Source organism: Musca domestica, unplaced genomic scaffold (genome assembly GCF_030504385.1).
Source record: "Musca domestica strain aabys unplaced genomic scaffold, Musca_domestica.polishedcontigs.V.1.1 153, whole genome shotgun sequence".
Lineage (NCBI taxonomy): Eukaryota > Metazoa > Arthropoda > Insecta > Diptera > Muscidae > Musca > Musca domestica.
The window spans coordinates 1,436,591-1,456,377 of NW_026712211.1; the positions used below are offsets into that span (position 1 = coordinate 1,436,591).

General features: G+C 35.0%; 2 protein-coding genes across 6 annotated transcripts; both read right to left on the reverse strand.

Annotated features, from left to right (window-relative positions):
* Nucleotides 1-881: 881 nt before the first annotated feature.
* LOC101896944 (amine oxidase [flavin-containing] B) lies at nucleotides 882-2,427 on the reverse strand. Its single transcript, XM_020038089.2, has 3 exons — nucleotides 2,036-2,427; nucleotides 1,806-1,982; nucleotides 882-1,744 (listed from the first exon to the last, which is right to left on the reverse strand). Exons 1-3 carry the CDS (start codon nucleotides 2,425-2,427, stop codon nucleotides 883-885), a joined length of 1,431 nt encoding a protein of 476 aa, XP_019893648.2. The 3' UTR covers nucleotide 882.
* Nucleotides 2,428-6,068: 3,641 nt separating this feature from the next.
* On the reverse strand, nucleotides 6,069-17,199 carry LOC101895741 (organic cation transporter protein). Of its 5 annotated transcripts, none has more exons than XM_005187181.4 (2): nucleotides 17,112-17,199; nucleotides 6,069-8,578 (listed from the first exon to the last, which is right to left on the reverse strand). In XM_005187181.4, the coding sequence occupies exon 2, from the start codon at nucleotides 8,035-8,037 to the stop codon at nucleotides 6,334-6,336; it is 1,704 nt and encodes a 567-aa protein (XP_005187238.2). In that variant the 5' UTR covers nucleotides 8,038-8,578; nucleotides 17,112-17,199; the 3' UTR covers nucleotides 6,069-6,333. The 5 variants fall into 5 exon arrangements, with proteins under 5 accessions (XP_005187238.2, XP_011294056.2, XP_058975855.1 ...); XM_011295754.3 differs by having other exon boundaries at nucleotides 17,070-17,148; XM_059119872.1 differs by lacking the exon at nucleotides 17,112-17,199 and adding an exon at nucleotides 11,915-12,079.
* Nucleotides 17,200-19,787: the final 2,588 nt, after the last annotated feature.

Genomic DNA, 19,787 nt, shown 5'->3' on the forward strand with positions numbered 1-19,787 from the left:
TTGATGATTTAACGACATTATTCACCCGAATTGATTCAAATTTCGTATTTAGGAGTTCCTTTTGACTACTTTACCCCCTGGAAAAGAATTATCTACATAGGCACACGATATCGTATAGCCCTTATATAACGGTACCCCCTAATGTTATTTTGATGATTTTATTTCATATTTAAATTCGTAATGGGTTCTACAGCCTATGACAAAAAATTATGCAGATCCACGTATAGCCCGATGATCTTAGAGATATTATTCAGCGGAATTGTTTCAAATTTCATATTTGAAGCTCGTAATGAGTACTACAACCTATGACGGAAAATTCTCTATGTAGACCAATTTTTTCATATTGCCCACCTCCATTTATTCCGCATTTGTTGATATTAGCGACATTTTTGACTGGAATTATTTCAAATTTCGTATTTAAAATTCGTAGTAAGTACTACAGCCTGTGACAGAAAATTGTCTATGCAGATCCAGGTTTTCGCATAGCCGCGTTATATCGGTACTTCCCTATATGTATATTTTAATGGTTTTAACTAAGTTATTCACCTTTTTTTAAGTTGCCTATGCAGGTCCACGTCGTCGCATAGACTCTAATATAACGGCTACATTTGATATTTTTAAGATTTTAAAAGAATTTTTAACTGATTTTATTTTTTTGAAAATTTCCAAATTCGTTCCAAATGGTGGAGGGTATTCAAAGTTCGGCCCGGCTTACTGATTTTTTACTTGCTATAAATTATATGTCTTTTGGCGAAAATTAGTACCCTGAAATTCATTAAAATTAGATTTGGTTTAGCTAGGTTAAAAAAAAAAAAACAAAAGTTGTCCCCTACAGGACACCAAGCCCATAGAACCACTTTTCCATTGAAATAATACTCCGCTTTAATGTTTTTTGTAACAACATCTTAAAACTAAAATAAATCCACTTACGAAAACTACATTAGTTGCGATACTATATAGATTCCAACTACTTAGCCAACGTTTGAGAAAAGTTCGCTTTCTTAGAGGTAAATTTAACGAACACTGTATTTCAGAAATATCTTGCCATGTTACCAATTGAGGACGACAAATCAAAAGGGCATTCATGGCGGCACGATAACCACTTTGCACGGCACCCCCCAGTAGGCCACGATAACAAGTCCCAGCCGAAGCCGATGATGACCAAATAACACGATTCCAGGGTGTAGTCCGAGGTGCATGATCCAGCGCCGGAAGTTCGAATGTATGCTGGGAATATACCAAAGGTAGCAGCATTTCCTCACCAAAGGCCTCTGCCAATTTATGTAATATCAATGATTTCACCAAAGGTTCAATACCTTCTTCGTGGAGATAATGGCCATAGATGGTATTGTTGTGATATTGATGGGCCATCAAAAAAGGTTCCAACCACAAATATTGTCCCGTGTAACCAGACTTCTGCCAATATGCTTCTCTATAGCTGGCCAAGAAACTGGTTAGAACATATTTTGTTTTATTCTCATTGCGTGGAGCCCGTTGCAGCTCCAGCGGCAGTGGGGGATGGAATTGTATTTCTTGTATTTGTTGCCAGGGAATTGCAAGAATAATGGCCTGGGCAGTATATTTTAAATTCTGGGAATCAAGGACTTCCACATGCTCGCGATATTGAAATATTTCCGATACTTTGTGTCCATAAATGATATGAACATATTCCATGTGCTCCAGCATTTTGGTTATTAGCTCCTGAGTGGAAAATTCCAATAAACCATTTGGTATTTCAATGAATCTGCAAGAGGATGGGGAAATCGCATTACATTACAGATATGAAAGCACACACATATACCTACAGGTTAATTAATCTGCCAATGCCACCACTTGTCCTACAAACATTGATAAAATCATTAACAACGATATCGCAGGCCTCACAACCACTTATCAAGAGAACCAAGTTCAACATAAACTTGCGGCACATTCGAAAAAATAAACATCTACATATGTGGGAGTGCATTGAGGTGCTTTGGAATCTAGAACATAGAAATCTATTTGAATATTCTCCCTCTCTTCTTAAAATTCTTACCTCTTCAATTCCCCTGCGCGATATTCCAACATCAATTCCAATTCATCGATATAACGTTTCAGTTCATATTTGGCTAATGCGGCAAATATTCCTCCATCGAGTTGCCAATATCTTTTTAGCGATTGAGACTGTTCAATATTTCTTCTCCGGATAGAAACATTCAAATCTTTCAGAAGAGTATAAATATGATATTGATCCTCCGTTATCCATTTGGCGCCCAACTCTCCCAAATGATTGAAACGTAACTGGCCACCAATAACATTAGTGGCTTCCATCAATGCTACGTGTAGACTGGGATCCCTTTGATGAATTCTCAAGGCAGAGGTCAGGCCAGATAGGCCACCACCAATAATGAGAATATCAAATTTATTCTCCGAATTTGTTTGACTCATTATTTGGAAGGAGAAAAAGTTTTGATTTTTTGTTTTGTTTTCAAAAATGTCAAGGACAAACAACAAAACAGTTAAAAAGCAGTAAGTTCGACCGGACCGAACTTTGAATACCCTCCACCATTTGGAACGAATTTGGAAATAAAATCCTTAAAAATTCTGTTAAAATTTTAAAAATACCGAATATAGCCGTTATATTGGTGTCTATACGACGTGGACCTACATGGACATTGTTTGTCATAAGTCATTACCACATTCAAATTCGAAACTTGAAATAAACGGTGAATAATATAGCTAAAATCATGCTGTAGTTCCGCAAAATATTACAAATTTTATGTGCCAGCGACATCTGTTAGCTATTAAAACACACTATAACTACACCACTTCTACAACATGTACATAGCATACTTTCAGGCTGAACATGGAATATAATTTTATATGAGAGTTAATGGAACGTAACGGTAACGGTAACGTAGTGTAGAAACAAGCAATTAGCAAGTAAAATTGAACTATTTAAAAATATTTTCCAACGGTCCTTGGAACAATAATCGCCAGTTATGGTAGATATTTTGAGAAAACATAGAATTTTCCACAACTGCACAATAGCCAGGTGCAGTTAAATTATAAGAAAATATGCAGGAAATTAGGAAAAAATGCTAATTGTTTCAGAAATAAACAAGGTTTTTTTCTTAACAAAAATTGATGCCTTGCGAGTATAAAAATTTCATTTGCTGAGAGAGCCACAATAAAAATGAAGCATGAAGGGAGATTGTGACGCGGATTGGAGAAGTGTTAAATTAATAGTAAATAAACCAAACACTTTTGGTACATACATTTTTAATGTAGTTTTCATAAAAACTGTTTTACCTAGATATATGGTTTATTCTGAAATTGTTAGTCAAATTTTGTGTAGAATATTTTTTATTTTGACACCATCCTCCTAAAATGATTTTTTTTTGTTAATTTCAATCATCAACTCGAAAAAAGTCCGAGGAAAATTTTATAAAAAAATACGGAATATTTTCGATTTTTTTAGTACACATATAAAAAATTTTTGCAATACAGTTTAATAGTCGTGGATTTGTTAAAAATAATAATGTTTTCAAGGACCAAGAGACCATTAAAAGTGATTTCTTTTCAAGGACCAAGGGACCAACAACCTTTGATTTTTTTATAAAAATATTTTTCCAGTACCAAAAGATCAATAATTTTTTGAAGGACAAAGAGACCAGAAATAGTTGTTTTCTTAAAATTATTTTTGCAGCGACCATTAATTGTGGATTTTTTTAAAATATTTTTTAAGGATCAATAATCGTGGATCTCTTAAAAAAATTTTTTTAAAGGACGAAGGGACCAATATCGTGTATTTTTTTAAAAAACATTTTTTCAAGGACCAAGGGACCAATAATCGGGCATTTTTTTTTATAAAATTTAAGGACCAAGAGACCAGTAATTGGGGATTTTTTTATAAAATTCAAGGACAAAGAGACCAATAATCGGGGATTTTTTTTATAAAATTCAAGAACCAAGAGACCAATTATTGTGGCTTTTAAAATCATTTTTTCAAGGACCAAGGGACCAATAATCCGGATTTTTTTTTATAAAATTCAAGACCAAGAGAGCAATTATCGTGGATTTAAAAATATATATATTTTTTCAAGGAACAAAAATCTTTTAAAATATTAAAAAATATTTTTTTTTTCAAGGACCAAACAACAAATAATCGCTTAAGAATATTTTTAAGACCCAAGAGACCTATAATCGTGGATTTTTTAAAAATATTTTTTCAAGAAGCAATGGACCCAAAAATCGTGTATTTTTTAAAAATATTTTTTCAAGGACCAAAACACCGTGAAATTTTGGTTTTTTTTTTTTTTAAATTTTACAGGGGACTAATAATCGTGGATTTTTAAAAATATTTTTTCAATGACCGAGGGATAATCGTGGATTTTTAAAAATATTTTTTCAATGACCGAGGGATAATCGTGGATTTTTAAAAATATTTTTTCAATGACCGAGGGATAATCGTGGATTTTTAAAAATATTTTTTCAATGACCGAGGGATAATCGTGGATTTTTAAAAATATTTTTTCAATGACCGAGGGATAATCGTGGATTTTTTAAAAATATTTTTCAATGACCGAAGGATAATCGTGGATTTTTAAAAATGTTTTTCAAGGGATCAATAATTGCGAATTTTTAAGCATCAATAATCGTGGATTTTTAAAAATGTTTTTCAAGGGATCAATAATTGCGAATTTTTAAGCATCAATAATCGTGGATTTAAAAAAAATCATAAACCAAGGGACCAATAATTGTAGATTTTTTTACAAAATATTTTTCAACGGATCAATAATCGTGTATTTAAAAAAAATAAGGACCGATAATCGTGAATTCAAAAAAAAAAAACATTATCATAAACCAAGACACAAATAATCGAACATTTTTTCATAAACAAAAGGACAAATAATGATTTAAAAAAATATTTTTCAAGGACCAAAGGATTGATAACCGTGTTTTTTTAATTTCAAGGACAAAGATACCAATTATTGTGGATTTTAAAAATATATTTTTTTTTTTTTGAAAAACCAAAGATATTAAAAAATATTTAAAAATATTTTTTTAAAGACCAAAAATATTTCAAAAAAAAAATATTTATATTTTATTCTTGAATTTCTATATTTTTTTTCAGGGACTAAGGGACAGATAATCGAGGATTTTTTAAAATATTTTTTCAAGGACTAAGGGACCAATATTCGTGGATTTTTAAGAAAAATGTCCAACCAGTAATCTACCCAATTGGGAGTCAATCCTAAATGTTAGGAAAAAATGCCATACATATAATCCCATTTTTAAGCATTGCCTTATTTATTTATTCCATTAGAAAAGAGTCTTATTACTTTAGAACATAACACTGAAAATGTTGATGAAAAATAATGCCAAACTTTACAAATTTTCCCATTTATTACATGATTTTTTTTTCAATATTTTACATAATACTTTGAGATAGTGATTTATATTCTATGTTATTATTGTGTTGATAGAAAATGAATCTAAATGTGGGTTATCAATGTACTTTGAGTATATATGTATGTATGTAGGTTTGTATATATGTACATACATATATGTGTAAATTGAATACAATGAGTCTAGTTGAAATTAATTAATCGAGAACATAAATAATTTAAACAAATACAATTTTAAATAAATTCGTGGTTTGTTTTTGATATGGTTAACCTCGTTTGAAATTGACATTGTCTTTCTAAAATTTTCTGCTAAAAAATTTCAGTATAAAAATGTATATTTAATACTAGGAGAATATTATAGTGGTCTGATATATATTTTTGGGTGTCCTGAACAATTAACGGTAGATTTTTTCGTAATTTCCATAGAAATAAAATAGATAAAAATAATATATAATTTTTAAAATTTTCAAATTTTTTTTTTTTTTAAATTATTAAAAATTTTAATTTTTAAAAACTGTTAAAAATTTTAATTTTTAAAATTTTTTAAAAAATTAAAATTCAATTCACATTCACACAATTCACATTTTTAAAAATTTTAATTTTTAATTTTTAAAAATTGTTAAAAATTTTATTTTTTTTTTAAATTTTTTTAATTTTTTAAAATTTTTAAAAATTCAAATTTTTTAAACAATTAAAATTCAACTTGATTTGAAGTTTTAAAAATGTTTTAAATGATTTAAAAAATACATATTTTTTTAAATCACCCGAAACCGAAACACATTTTTCAAATTAATTTTGATTTTTTTGTTTCTTCGCTTTTACTTCAGAACACCCTAATATGCATATGACATATTTTCAAAATTGTTCTTATAAGTACATTTTACAACACAATTAAGTTCAATTTTTCGTTTTCACTTTTAGCCGCCACCATCGCTTCACTTCATCATTTGGCTTTGCCATTTGCCTGCTGTCCGCCGGCTACCATTGATGTAAGTTCCTCTCCAGTCTCACTGAGATCATTTGCATTGCGACGCTTTCCAAACCGTTCGCCATCTTCTATTGTCTCTGGCATTGGCTTGTTCAGGGTTTCGGGAAGCATTAACGATAGGAGGCCACCTAAAAAGGCCAAGGCACCACAAATTATCAAAGGCAATGGCCGCCATATTTGGCCCAGCAAATTGAGATAGGGCGCCAAAATGCCACCAATACGTGCCACCATTGAGGCGGCGCCCAAACCCACATTTCTCACCACAGTGGGGAATTGTTCAGCCGAGAATATATAAATGGTACCATACGAAGCTGTAATGGCCAATTTACCAATCATGGCAAATAGAATGATGAGCCAATTTAAAGAGGCCGGCACAATGATTGTCAGCAACAGGGCCACCCCAGCCACTAACATGCAACCACACAGAATTGTGCGACGACCCCAACGATTTAGGGTAAGCAGCAGCAGTATGTAGGCAGGGATTTCCACAGCACCGGAGATCATGAAATTCAGCAGGACATTGCCACCCAAATTATTGGTATTCCAGGAGAGACCATAGTACACACCGCTGTTGACAAACCAATCAAAGAAAATGATCAACGTCTTACGCCTCAAATTGGGATAGCGCAACAAATCAAAAACACTAGCCGCTGCTGCCTTTTCCGATTTATTGGCCTCTGAGTCATTTTTCTTTTCCGCCGATTCGTCAATGAGATTTTCATAGACCTCTTGGGGTATGGTGACATTATTCACCTGGGCTGCCTTTTCAATGACCACAATGGCCTCATCTTTGCGTCCCTTGGATAATAGCCATCTGGCCGATTCGGGTATGATCCAGTGGTAACACATAAACAACAACCCCGGCAGGGTTAGGGCGATTTGTAACCATCTCCAGTCGCGGATGAAATAGGCAAAACCGGCCGTCAACATAAAGCCCACCGAGAAGAACATTTGACAAGCCACACCGGCAAAGAGACGATAGGATGAACCCACCATTTCCATGGCAATGACATAGGCAACCAAGAACACACCCGAGGTGGTGGCTCCCACAATCATACGCGATATGGTATAGGTAAAATATTCGGGGGCCACACCAGCCAGGACACCAAACACCACCTGGATCACCAACGAGGCAAAGAATATGGGTTTACGGCCATATCTATCCGATAGCTGGCCAAACACAATACTACCCAACAACACGCCCACCATGAACAAGGAATCACTGGTGGCACTCAGCAACTGGCGACTGCATACCATATTCCATTCCGTCACTGCACTGCTCTTGTACACACTCTGGTCATAGACAAAATGTTCACAGCTCTTTGTTTCATTCGACACAGGAGTCGCAATGCTGTTCCCATTCAAATACCCGTCATTGTAGTCCACATCGTAGTATTCACACACCTGATAGGTATCCGTAATCTGGTCATACGGATAAGCCAGACTCCAGAGGGTTTTATTGAAATTCTCAAAACGTGTCTGATTTTCGCTGTCATTTTCAAATGGCAGGACACAACGAAAATCTGGACGGGCCAGGAGAAATACACCGGCCAACTTGTGAAAGGCACACGATATGGCGGGCAAACACAAAAGGAAATAGATTTGTTTTTGATATCGGCCAAAATCGCCCAGATACTTTATGACATCATCGTAACCCATGGTGACCCAGTGATGATGACGTTGCGTTACACTGTGAGTATGTGCGTGTGTGTGTGCGTGGGACAGGTGTTTTTCAAATATTGTTTTCAATTAGGATTTTTAGAAACGGCCAAACTTCATTTAGTTGATTGCATTCAATCCCAATTGATGATGGCGATTATGATGTTGACTGTTGCACTCCAGCAGCTGTTGTATTTTTTGTTGTTGTTGCCTTCTGCTTCTTTTCCGTTAGACAACCGGTTAGGCAATCCAATTGTTGAATGTTGTTCGAATTTGAAGTCCAAACTTGTTGCCAGCAAATCCAACAAATCATACAAAACTCTTGAAGGCGTCCCCGACAACTGAACTGAACACAAACGCGATTAAAGGAAAACTCATGCGCAGATTTTTCGTTTTTTTTTTTTTTCAATGAGTTTGCGAACGTGTGTGCATGTGTTTGTGAGTGGACTGATGAGTTTTCCTTGCTGCTCACTCAGGCCAAATGGTTGGTGTGATTTGTGAGAATGTTGTTGATTTGTTCTCGCGGCCAAGCTACACTAACCTGCAAAGAAAAGAAATTTGGTTAGTTTTAAATAATTTTCGATCTGGCCATTTGATATGGAAATTTTTAATTCAAGGATTTGGGAAATTAGGTGCCTGTAAATAGCGTGAAGACAGTGAATTTGGGAATCTCTTCCGAAGGTTTTAAATCTATAGAAGTTGTGGAAAAAGTATGACATTTAAAAAGACTCAACAGATTTTTTTAAATCTTACATTTTTTCAGGACTTCCCTTGAGCTAATAGGGATTATAATTTTTACTGATAATGCGGTTCGCTACCATACAGTTCTTGAATGCCTTATACCTAAATTCTCGTGTCAACAAAGTTTTTTTGATTTTATAAAGTTTCCTGTATATCGAAGATGTGGAGTAGCCCTTCCATGTATGGAACACCTATTAAAGGGACTTCGTTTTGAAGAGGGTTTTGTATTCGAAGACATTTTTAAATTAAATACATCTGGATAGTTTTCTGGTACAGACGAATAATTTTGTGTGATTCAGTAACGGCCTCGTTCAATTGAATTATTCACTAAGAAAAGTGGCTGAACTAGTTACTTGGTAAACTCCAATAAAAAACGTTCCAAGTGATAGATTAAACGGAAATTTAAACTACCTGAGTTTTAGCCGGCCAATAAAAACGGTGGGGTTTGCTACAACAACAACAATAACACTGTGCGTTATTTTTTTTAAGCCAAAGATTACACAGTGCAACAAAATTAGTTTTTTTTTTCATAATTGCAGGAAAACTCAGCAGATTTCCTGTCTACAAAATATTATATTTTTATAAAGATTTCTGTGTTAAAGATGCGTAGTAGTCCATCCATGTATGGAATACCCTTTAAAGGGGATTCCTATTGGAAGTAGGGAAGAAGACATTAGTCTTCTAATATAGACGGTCAATTTTTCCGTGATTTAGTAACGGCTTGGTTCAATCGAATTATTAATAAAGAATAGTGGCTGAACTAGTTGCTGGCCAAACCCCAATTAAAACCGTTCCAATTAATAGAGAAAACGGAAATTGAAATTAACCGAGATTAATCCAGTTTATAAAATAGTTGGGTTTGCTACAACAACAATAATAAAACGGTGATTAATTTCTTAGGTTAAAAATTACACTGTGCTACAAAATTCATATTTATACCCTCCACCGTTGTATGGTTTGTCATTCCGTTTGTAACACTTCAAAATATACATTTAGACCCCCCACAAAGTATATATATTCTTGATTAGCATAAAATTCTATGTCGATTTAGCGAGGTCTATCCGTCTATCCATCTGAGGAAATCACTCTAGCTTCCGAGCGAAATGAAGTAGGTTGATAAAATTTTACTTAAATCTATATTATGTCTGCTGGACTTCTGGTATTGAAAATGGGTCATGTAGGTCCACGTCTTCGTATAGCCCTCATATAATGGTACCTCCAGATATTCTGTATTTTTATTATATAACGGTACCTCCTGATAGTCGGTATTTGATGATTTTTGCGACATTATTCACCGGAAATGTCTCAAATTTGGTATTTGAGGTTCGTAATGGATACTACAGCCTATGACAGAAAATTGTCTGTGCAGGTCCACGTCTTCGTAGAGCCCCCATATAATGGTACCTCCCTATATTCGGCATTTTGATGTTTTTAGCGACATTATTCACCGGAAATGTCTTAAATTTGGTATTTGAAGTTCGTAATGGAAGTTCGTAAAGCCTAAGACAGAAAATTGTCCGTGCAGGTCCACGTTTTGGTATTGCCCCCATATAATGGTACCTCCCGATATTCGGTATTTTGGTGATTTAAGCTACATTATTCACTGAAAATGTTTAACATTTTGGTATTTGAAGTTCGTAATGGATAATACAGCCTATGACGTAAAATTCTCCGTGCAGGTCAACACCTTCATATAGCCCTCATATAATGGTACCTCCCTATATTCGGTGTTTTTATTATTTTAGCTATATTATTCACCGACTTTTTTCAAGTTTCGCATTTGAATATTGTAATGGCTTATGACTGAAGTTGCCTATGCAGGTCCACGTCGTCGTAAACACCCAAATATAACGGCAACATTCGGTTTTTTTAAGATTTTAACAGAATTTTTAACGGATTTTTTTTTTTTGAAAATTGCCAAATTCGTTCCAAATGATGGAGGGTATTCGGCCGAACTGAAGGTGGGAATACATAAAGCGCTTATCTGGCTGGCTTAAGTCGTCGGCTGGCTTCTTCGGAAATGAACAAAGGAGCCTAAGGCCAAAATCGATCTAAGTCAACCTAAAACTTCTTTGTTCTTCTACGAAGAAGCCAGCCGATGTCTTAAGCCAACCAAATATGCGCTTTATGTATTCCTACCCTAAGGTTGGGAATATTAGCATATTTGGCTGGCTTAAATCATCGGCTGGCTTCTTCGTAGATGAAAAAAGGAGGTTTAGGTTGACTTAGTTCAATTTTGGCCCTAGGCTCCTTTGTTCATTTCCGAAGAACCCAGCCGATGACTTAAGCCAGCCAAATATGCGCTTTATGTATTCCTACCCTAACAGATTTTTTACTTGTTGAATTTAACATTTTATTTCCGAATTCCAGTTGGCATTTTCTAAATTACTGTAAAAAGTTGTGTTGATGAATGAAGCTGTTGAATAAGATTCCGACCGTTTCTTTGATACATGAGCAATGTTTTAGTATGGCGCCCAATACACTTTGGTCTAGTTTTATGCGTATTTTTTTTATCCGGATTCGATTTTTCGATTTATTCGATTTATTTATGCGATTGTAATTGCGAGGATTAAATCAACGATTTTAGAACTAAGAAAAAAGTGAATAATGAAGACAGTAATTCTGAAGAAATTGTTGAATTGTTATATACTCCGCGAAAATATGTTATATACTCCGTACAATTAATGTCTTACAAAAACAAATTCTTACTATCGATCCAGACAGGGGCTGACAAAAATTATACAAGAAACTTCAAAATGCAATTGTCTAATGACAACTTAATTTTCAAGAAGTAACACACTATATGTTCTTCGACCCCTAGTCGCGAGATAAATGCTAGAGGTGGATTTAATTGTTACATTATTATATTTATTTAATATTCTATGCGTTTTTCCAGAATTTTTACACAAATAACTTTTTTTCATATAACGTTTTATGTCTTTTTGATTTAAAATATTTAAGGTCTTCAGACACACTTTTCAATTGAATGGACTGGAATTTGATATTAAGTATTCTTAGTCTTTACAAAATCTCCCTAAATCCACTTCAAAATTCAGTTGAGTTATCATATCTACATGGTACGCCAAGATTGCCACTGTTTTCACTTGTTAATTCTGCTGAATTTTGACTGAAATACCTTCTTGATTTTTTACTCATGATTTTAGTCGACTGATAATCTCTAGCTATCTTTCAAACACTTATCTTTATTATGACTGCTGGGCAAATAAACTGCCGTTTTGATAATGCATTTATTTTGTATTTTTACCACACATTTAGGCAAAAAAGAAAATTACATCAAATCCTTTAGGCTTTGAGAATTTTTGCACAAATGCCAAAAAATTAATTTAAAATTCTAAACAAAGAACAATCTCACGATTGTTTCTTCTTCTAAAATCCGCAGGAGATTAACACAATTAAGCGAATTCACCATCCATCCATGAAGATAAGACCGGTGAAAATAAGAAGATAAGTTCTTTTGTTTTGGAACAAAGACGAATAACATTTGGTGTGGACATTTTTAATGAACAAAGAAAAAATCCGCATCATTCAATGGTAATATAATGGTCCAAGGTCAAGTTTAAAATTTCGCAGCCGCCAATCTGTAAGGTAAGTGCAAGTAAATATTGGCAGGGAAAAACCTGCGGTTTTAAATACCACAGGAATTTAAACGAATTCATGTGGGATTTTTATAATTGTTAAAAAGTAGCAAATTCAAACAAATAATAACATTTTCATGCGTATTAATCCAAATTAATTAAAAATTCTAAAGCATATCGGATACTTGTACGATTCCTTGCAAGGGTTACATAAGGTCGGCCAAGAAGACTACTTTTGTCAACAATTTCACAATAAAATCAATAGTTTTCGCAAAAACAAAGAGCAAAGGAGCGTGTGTCCAAAATAGAACTAAGTCAACCTAAAATTACTTTGTTTCTCTGCGAAAAAGGATTTTATGTACTCTCACCTTAAGAAAGACATACAGGGTGGGATAAAAAAACTGCAACAAACTCAAACGTCATAATTTGTACATTTGTTTTAATTTTATTGAATGAAAGAAAAAAATGTCAGAATTATCATCAAATTTTAGAATAAGTTTAGATTAGTTCGAATCGGTCACCTTTGCCACGAATTATGATCCGCAAACGGCCACTGAAACCGTCACACGCTGCCCGAATGTTGCTCTGCGGAATTTTGGCCCATTCCCGGCAAAGCGCTTGCTTGAGGTGATCGACACTTTGGTATTTTTAGTGCCAACTTAGCTTTCCAAAATACTCCAGACACAACAGTCCAACGGATTGGTATCCGGAGATTTTGGTGGCCATTGTGCGCTGGAAATGAAACAAGGAACCCCATTTTGTAACCATTCTTGGGTGGCGCGTTCTGAGTGCGATGGTGCTGAGTCCTGTTGGAATGTCAAAGGTCTGCGGCTAAAATTTTTGCGTACCCAAGGCTTTAATACACCTTCCAGAACATTTTCGACATAATATTTGGCATTTATTTTGATGCCACGGTCGATTAATACGAGCGGAGAGCGACCATCCGCTGTTATGGCGGTCCACATCATCACCATGGCCGGCGCTTGAGTTCTGGTGGCCAACCGAGGGTGCACATTTTCAGCTGACCTCTTTGGCAAGTAAACACGATCATTTTGTTTGTTAACAAACTGCTGGACCACGAATGTTTTCTCATCGGAGATCGGAGAAAACCAAATTCGGCAGTTCACCACTTTCGGCCAGGCGAAGCAACTCTTTAGATCTTTTGAGTCTATTTTCTTTCTATTGCGGTGTAAGTTCTTGCACTTTTTGAAATTTCAATGGCTTTACCCCGAGATCATTTTTCAATATTTGCCGAATGAAATCTTGCGATATGTTCATGTCCTGATTCATACTAGGCGAGTTTATTGGCGGCATATTGTTATTGTTCTCTTTTGAACTTGCTTCTTGCATTTATACGATGCAATTTTTTAGCAATTCTTCAGCAATTTTTGTATAGAAATAAAAACTCAAAGGCCATTACCAGAAAAATTGCAATGATTAGCAATTTTTTATACCCTGCTTGTATAGTGGTAAGGGTATTATGTCTGTGTGCATTTGTTTATAGAAAGAAAACGAGATAGACTCTTAGTTACTTTTGAGAATCGCTGTCTAAATCGATTTATACATGTCAGTCCCTACGTCTATCTATATATTCTTGTGAACATAATGCAGGTCGCATTTATACGATAAGATTTAGATATAGCTCCCATATGTCTTCAACCAATTTCGGATTAATTAATTGTGCACCAAATGACCTGAATTTTGGCGCATCAGACCGAATTCAGTCATGTTGGACATGTTTCACCCGATTTGGTTTTTATGTCCCTCACATTCGTAAAATGTATTCGACAACAATGATATTTGGTACCAGATATCTTATAGAGCTCGGAAATACCTTTGCCAAATTTTATCGAGATCGGCTATGATTTGGTTATAGCTCCCATATACATATATCCTTAATCTGATTTCAGGTTTATTTTGCAAATAATGGCTAATATCAGCCCAAATGGAGTGGGTTGTACGATTCCATTTTGTGGAACTCGTCGCCGATATATTATATAATTAGAAGTCCTTTTCGTTGTTCACACACCTTGTCTTTATATATATAAAATATCTTGAGTCTTTTATACAAAAGGCCAGTATTTTTTAGGAGACCAGTATTTATTTTCGGCTACATTTGTTCTTTTTATTGTACCAATCTAACTAAGCTTACTTCCTTGTCTGATTATTATTGTGTCAAATATGGTCGTTTTTTCTCTATTTCATGTGCGAATTGTATATTTGAATTAAATGCGTTTAAGGTATTTAATGTGTTATTGATTTCACTTTTCTTCTTCTTCTACGAAAAAATACGATACTCCAAAGGTTTTCTATGGGGTTTAGGTCTGGTGATTTTGCCGGCCATGACAAAACATCGACTTTTTACTACCGCAACCAATCTTTGACAAGTTTTAATGTTGTTTGGGATCATTGTCATGCTGAAACACCCAAATAAACAGAATATTTCCTCAGCGAAAGGGAACAACGTGATGTCCAACACATCTTTATAAACAAACCAAAAATTCCTCTATTTCATGGATAGGCCCAAGTCCATAGAAAGAAAAACAGCGCCACACCATTTTTGACCCTCCCACATGCTTCACTGTACCTTTGCAACACTACGGCTTGAGTCTTTAATTTTTTGGTCTTCTCATCGTAAATTTTTCATGTCTGAGACTTTAATATTATACGTAGACTCATCCCAGAATAAAATGTTTTCCATTGAGCTGGATTCCAATTAATATTATCGTTTTCGAAAGGCTTTCCGATTTTTTTTCGAGATTAATGGCTTTTTTCATGGCTTACAGGCATGCAGACCAGCTACCACTACTCGTCTACGTACTCATCTCGAGCTTATATCCAATGATAACTCTCTCATCAATTCAATTAAACTCTTAAATAGTTGTTTTTTATTTCTCTCACAATTTGTTGATCAGTACGGGCTGAAATTTTTCGTCCTCATTTTCTTAATTTTTAAAAAAGTTACATGACATTCATACTCCTTGTAATTTCAGTTGCTTTAGTTTTGGCCACCAGTGTATCTCATTTTCGTATTTCCTCATTGAATTCGGCTTAATTGACAGTTTTTCTATCGAAGCGTCCAATAATTCTTCCATTACAATGGCAGCTGATGCTGTTAATGCAGTTGATCCCATATTCCAATTTTGTTATATACCTTGTCTGAATATATAAAATATTGTGAGATTTTTTTTTTAAATGCCAGTATTTATTTTCATTAAATATTTTGATTACCGAATAAAAACATAGAAAAACATAATTACTTTTTTAATAGCGATAAGGCAAACGGTCAGTTTTTAGGGCATTTAATCCTTCAAACCCAAAACAACTATAATTTGATTCATCACTCCAAAAAAATTGTGTATTTTCCAGATTTGATAACGCGCATGCAAAAAATGCTGAGTCACACTGTTATTTATTTTTGGAATTAAACCACATAATTTATATTCATTTAGTTTTCGCAGGGATTTTGAAATTAAAATTAAAGCAGAGAGTACATTATGGTTGGAAATACATAAAGAGCATATTTGGCTGGCTTAAGTCATGGGATGGCTTCCTCGGAAATGAACAAAGGAGCCTAGGACCAAAATCGAACTAAGTCAACCTAAAACTCCTTTGTTCATCTACAAAGAAGCCAGCCAAATAAGCGCTTTACGTATTCTCACCTTAAAACCTTTTTTAACTTCAAGTCACCAGCCGGCTTCTTCGTAGAGTAATAAAGGAGTTTTAGGTTGACTTAATTCGATTTTGGCCCTATGCTCCTTTGTTATTTTCCGAAGAATCCAGCTGATTATTTAAGCCAGTCAGAAAAGCGTTTTAAGTATTCTTACTTTATACAAAATAGTTAAAACTTCTGCCTGGCTATGCCGAATATTGGGCCCTTATTTACAATACCAGTTCTAGACCGGGTGGCACCGATTTTAATAATGGAAGAATTATATTCACAAACATATGTTCTAGACGGCAATGAACTATATCAGCAGATGTTTATCGCGAAATCGACTTGTTCAGACTTCAAGAGGTTTCAAATGAACAGCGCGTTGCAAACATAGTAACTAAAATATAAACTCGTTACCAAGCCAATCGGCGTTACGCACCACAGGAGATCTAAATGTAGTCATGTTTTCTGAAATACATTTATTTTTCTTGTTAAGTTCGCTACTTTTATTCACAAGCAGCAAAACAAAACATGACTTCCAGTTAGTTCTTCTTCTTTTTTTCCTTTTACGGGTACAAATTTCCATTGAATTTCCTCCCGGTAACAATGTTTGCCTGCCCAACAAACAACTCATGTTAATTCATTAAAAACGTTGACGCTGACGTTAATGACGAGTTTTTGGTAGAACCGCACTCTATTGGTGGCTGGCCGACTGGCTACCTGTGACGTGGTAGAAATGAACACATTTTACGATTTCGGCAACAAACTTTTCACACAACAACAACAAAAAACAACCGAACACACAATGTTTGGCTGGCGTAGTAGCCTTGATCCACAAATGACCGTGAATCTTGGGGAGAAATGAATTTTATACGTAACAATGTCTAAGATTATTTTGCTCACTGTCCCCCACTTTTTTATCTTCTTGGCACTATTTCTCAGGCTAAATGCATAGGTGAATGACCACAGAAACAAGAGTAGACCGAGTTTGAAATCAAAGTTGCAATGCTACTGAACCACACAGTAGTAGTTCTATTTACTTGTTATCAGTTTAGAAACAAAAAAAATCTGGATGTTATTACTTAGATGGTGTAAACGCCGCACCGCTAAAACTAGCTACCGACTGTGTAAAGAGCTTACGATCAACTGATTTATTATGGTTGTTATTCGGGCCCACTGAACCGACCAAATGTTAGTTTTTCTCTCAATTATACATTCTACCAAAAAATGCGCTCTCTCTCTACCTTTTTCTCTTTTCAGAACATCATTTATTTGAGAAATTTCATATGTCTCTTCCTCGAAAATAACAGTGAACCAAGGGAGAATATTACATTTTTCAAACAGAGAAGGAGAGAGAATAACAAAAAAACAAATGAAAAATCATACGACTTGTTTGTTGGTGTATTTATGTTGGTATGTAGCGATCCCATGCAAAAACACGACCCCACCGAATTTATCTACATTTGTATGTATGTAGTATGTGTGTGTGTATGTATGTACATATGAAACTTCCAAATTTAACAACAATTTGAAACGCACGTGTATCCATTGGAAAGATCATGCGATAAAACAACCACTATTTGGTTGGAGATTTTGTTAAAATATCTCCAAACGATTAGTATCTTTCGAAAATAGTTTAGCGCGCTTTTTGTTTTGCCTCTGTTGGTAAGTGCTGATTTCTGGTTAGCTCTCGTAACTCATTGATAATTACATGATTTGGGGTTTATCTTTATTATGCGATTCGATTATGAATTGACATATACATTCAATTTAACTACAATATCAAGTGTAGTGATATAATGAGGTGGGACGGCTAGATTTTTTTTTGTCGTATATAACATACGGTGCAAAGTAGTTCATTAAGAGTTGCCACAATAAATGAGACATGTTGGGCGCCACGGACATATTGGGGCCCAGTGCAATCAAGGAAGATCAACGGCAACAATCCCTGCAAGAACAAGGGACTAGGGAAGTAGTCTGTGTAAACTAGACATGTTGGGCGCCACAGTAGAGTAATTGCCTACAGAAAAATAGGTGCTGAAGCACTGAAAGCAGCAAGAAACAAGTTAAATGAAATCAGTCGGTATTGTCGACAGCTGCATACCCTCAGCCAATTTGCGGTCATTTAAATATATTTTGACTTGCTGTACAAAATACTTTGTACATACCATGGCAGAAGAATACATGTAGATGCATCAACGCTTGGGAGCATTGATATGTCAAAAAAAATTATATTTTTTCAAGTAGAAGTAGATTTTTATATGTTTTCTTATACTACGTCATTCGGAGCCTATTATAATTCGCGTTTTTCAACAATTTTTACAAATTTAAATAATTTTTCATTCAAGAATTTCAATTCCAAAATTGGTTTGACAGTTCATTGTCCCTGCAGCTGTGTCGACGCGTCTACCTATATTCTTCTACCATGGTACATACTTTTGAGTGCGGTCGAGGCGCTGGGAAAACCTAGCAATAAACAATAAATATTTTAAAACTACATATTTCCCAACCGCCATAAAATATCATATGTGAACAATTCGGTGATCTTGTGCGCTGACGCCTACGATAATGTGATATCGATGGGCTCAGTAGATGTACAAGACCATTTGAATGAAATGACAAACAACCTTGCAATGTTCTCCATTCAATATTAGAATATATAAGAATAAGTGTGTGGCTGCGATTTGTTTAAGTTAGATTAGATTCAGTAGTACTTAAGGAACATATTTTTAAATAAAAACCCAAGCGGAGCGGTTGTATTCCGTTCTCACTAAACATTGCTCAAGTCGAGCCGAACAGAGAATAGAGTTGACAATAGAAGAGAAGATTGAACTCTTTTCTCATTTAAACATTGATCCTCCGAGCAGGATCCAAAATAGAATTGACAATCGAAGAGGGAGATTGGATTCTATTCTCAATATTAAAAACATTGATCCTTCGAGCAGGATCCAGAATTGAATTGACAATCGAAGAGGGAGATTTGGTACCAGAAGGAGTGGTGCGATATGGTCCATCTTCACAACACTTCTTGTGCTGATAGAAGTATTGGAATGTGCCGAGTTTGAAAGTACTCGAATGCTCATTTCGCGTTTTATATTCCTAATGGTTATTCCAAATTTTGACCCTTTGTGAGGGAGGTACCTGATGGAGTAGACCGACATTGTTCATTTTCGCATGAGACCTAGCACTGATGCAAATATTAGGATTTTTTTTTTTTTTTTTGAAAATTTCGACCTTTTGTGGGAGTGTTACCAGAAGGAGGGGACCGATATTGCGAATCTCCGAACTCGATCTAAGTTTAAAAATAATATAACGATGTACTAATTTTGGATCAAATGAGATACTTGCTTCGAGAGTTATCGTGCCAGCACCAGCCAGACAGACGATCGGACATCACTAGATAGACTCCAAATGTCCTGAAACGGATTTGGTCCTGAAACGGATTTGGTCCAAAGAGCCGTAGGGTCTGAAACCTCTCTAGGCAAATGACTATGGGTATAAAAAACTAGGTAAGGAGTAGGCTAACTGGAATAGGAGACTAGGGAAGTTCTTAGATATTAAGGTGAGAATACATAACTTCTTCGTAGAGGAACAAAGGAGTTATAGGTTGACTTAGTTTGATTTTGACCCTACGCTCCTTTTCCTATCGTTTTATGTATTTTCACCTTTAGAACAGTTGTATGTGTAACCGAGATTTGTGGGGGCCAATACCAGCTTAGAGGCCCTGTTTAGCGCAGTTACGTTGTCCAAGTGGAGGA

What these genes read in the sequence shown, in the direction of transcription:
- LOC101896944 (XM_020038089.2), bottom strand. Translation starts at nt 2,427, where the DNA reads ATGAGTCAAACAAATTCGGAGAATAAATTTGATATTCTCATTATTGGT. An exon ending in CGCGCAGGGGAATTGAAGAG is followed by an intron (nt 1,983 to 2,035) that starts GTAAGAATTTTA and finishes TCTATGTTCTAG; the next exon opens with ATTCCAAAGCACCTCAATGC. An exon ending in ATTGGCAGATTAATTAACCT is followed by an intron (nt 1,745 to 1,805) that starts GTAGGTATATGT and finishes ATCCTCTTGCAG; the next exon opens with ATTCATTGAAATACCAAATG.
- LOC101895741 (XM_005187181.4), bottom strand. Translation starts at nt 8,037, where the DNA reads ATGGGTTACGATGATGTCATAAAGTATCTGGGCGATTTTGGCCGATAT.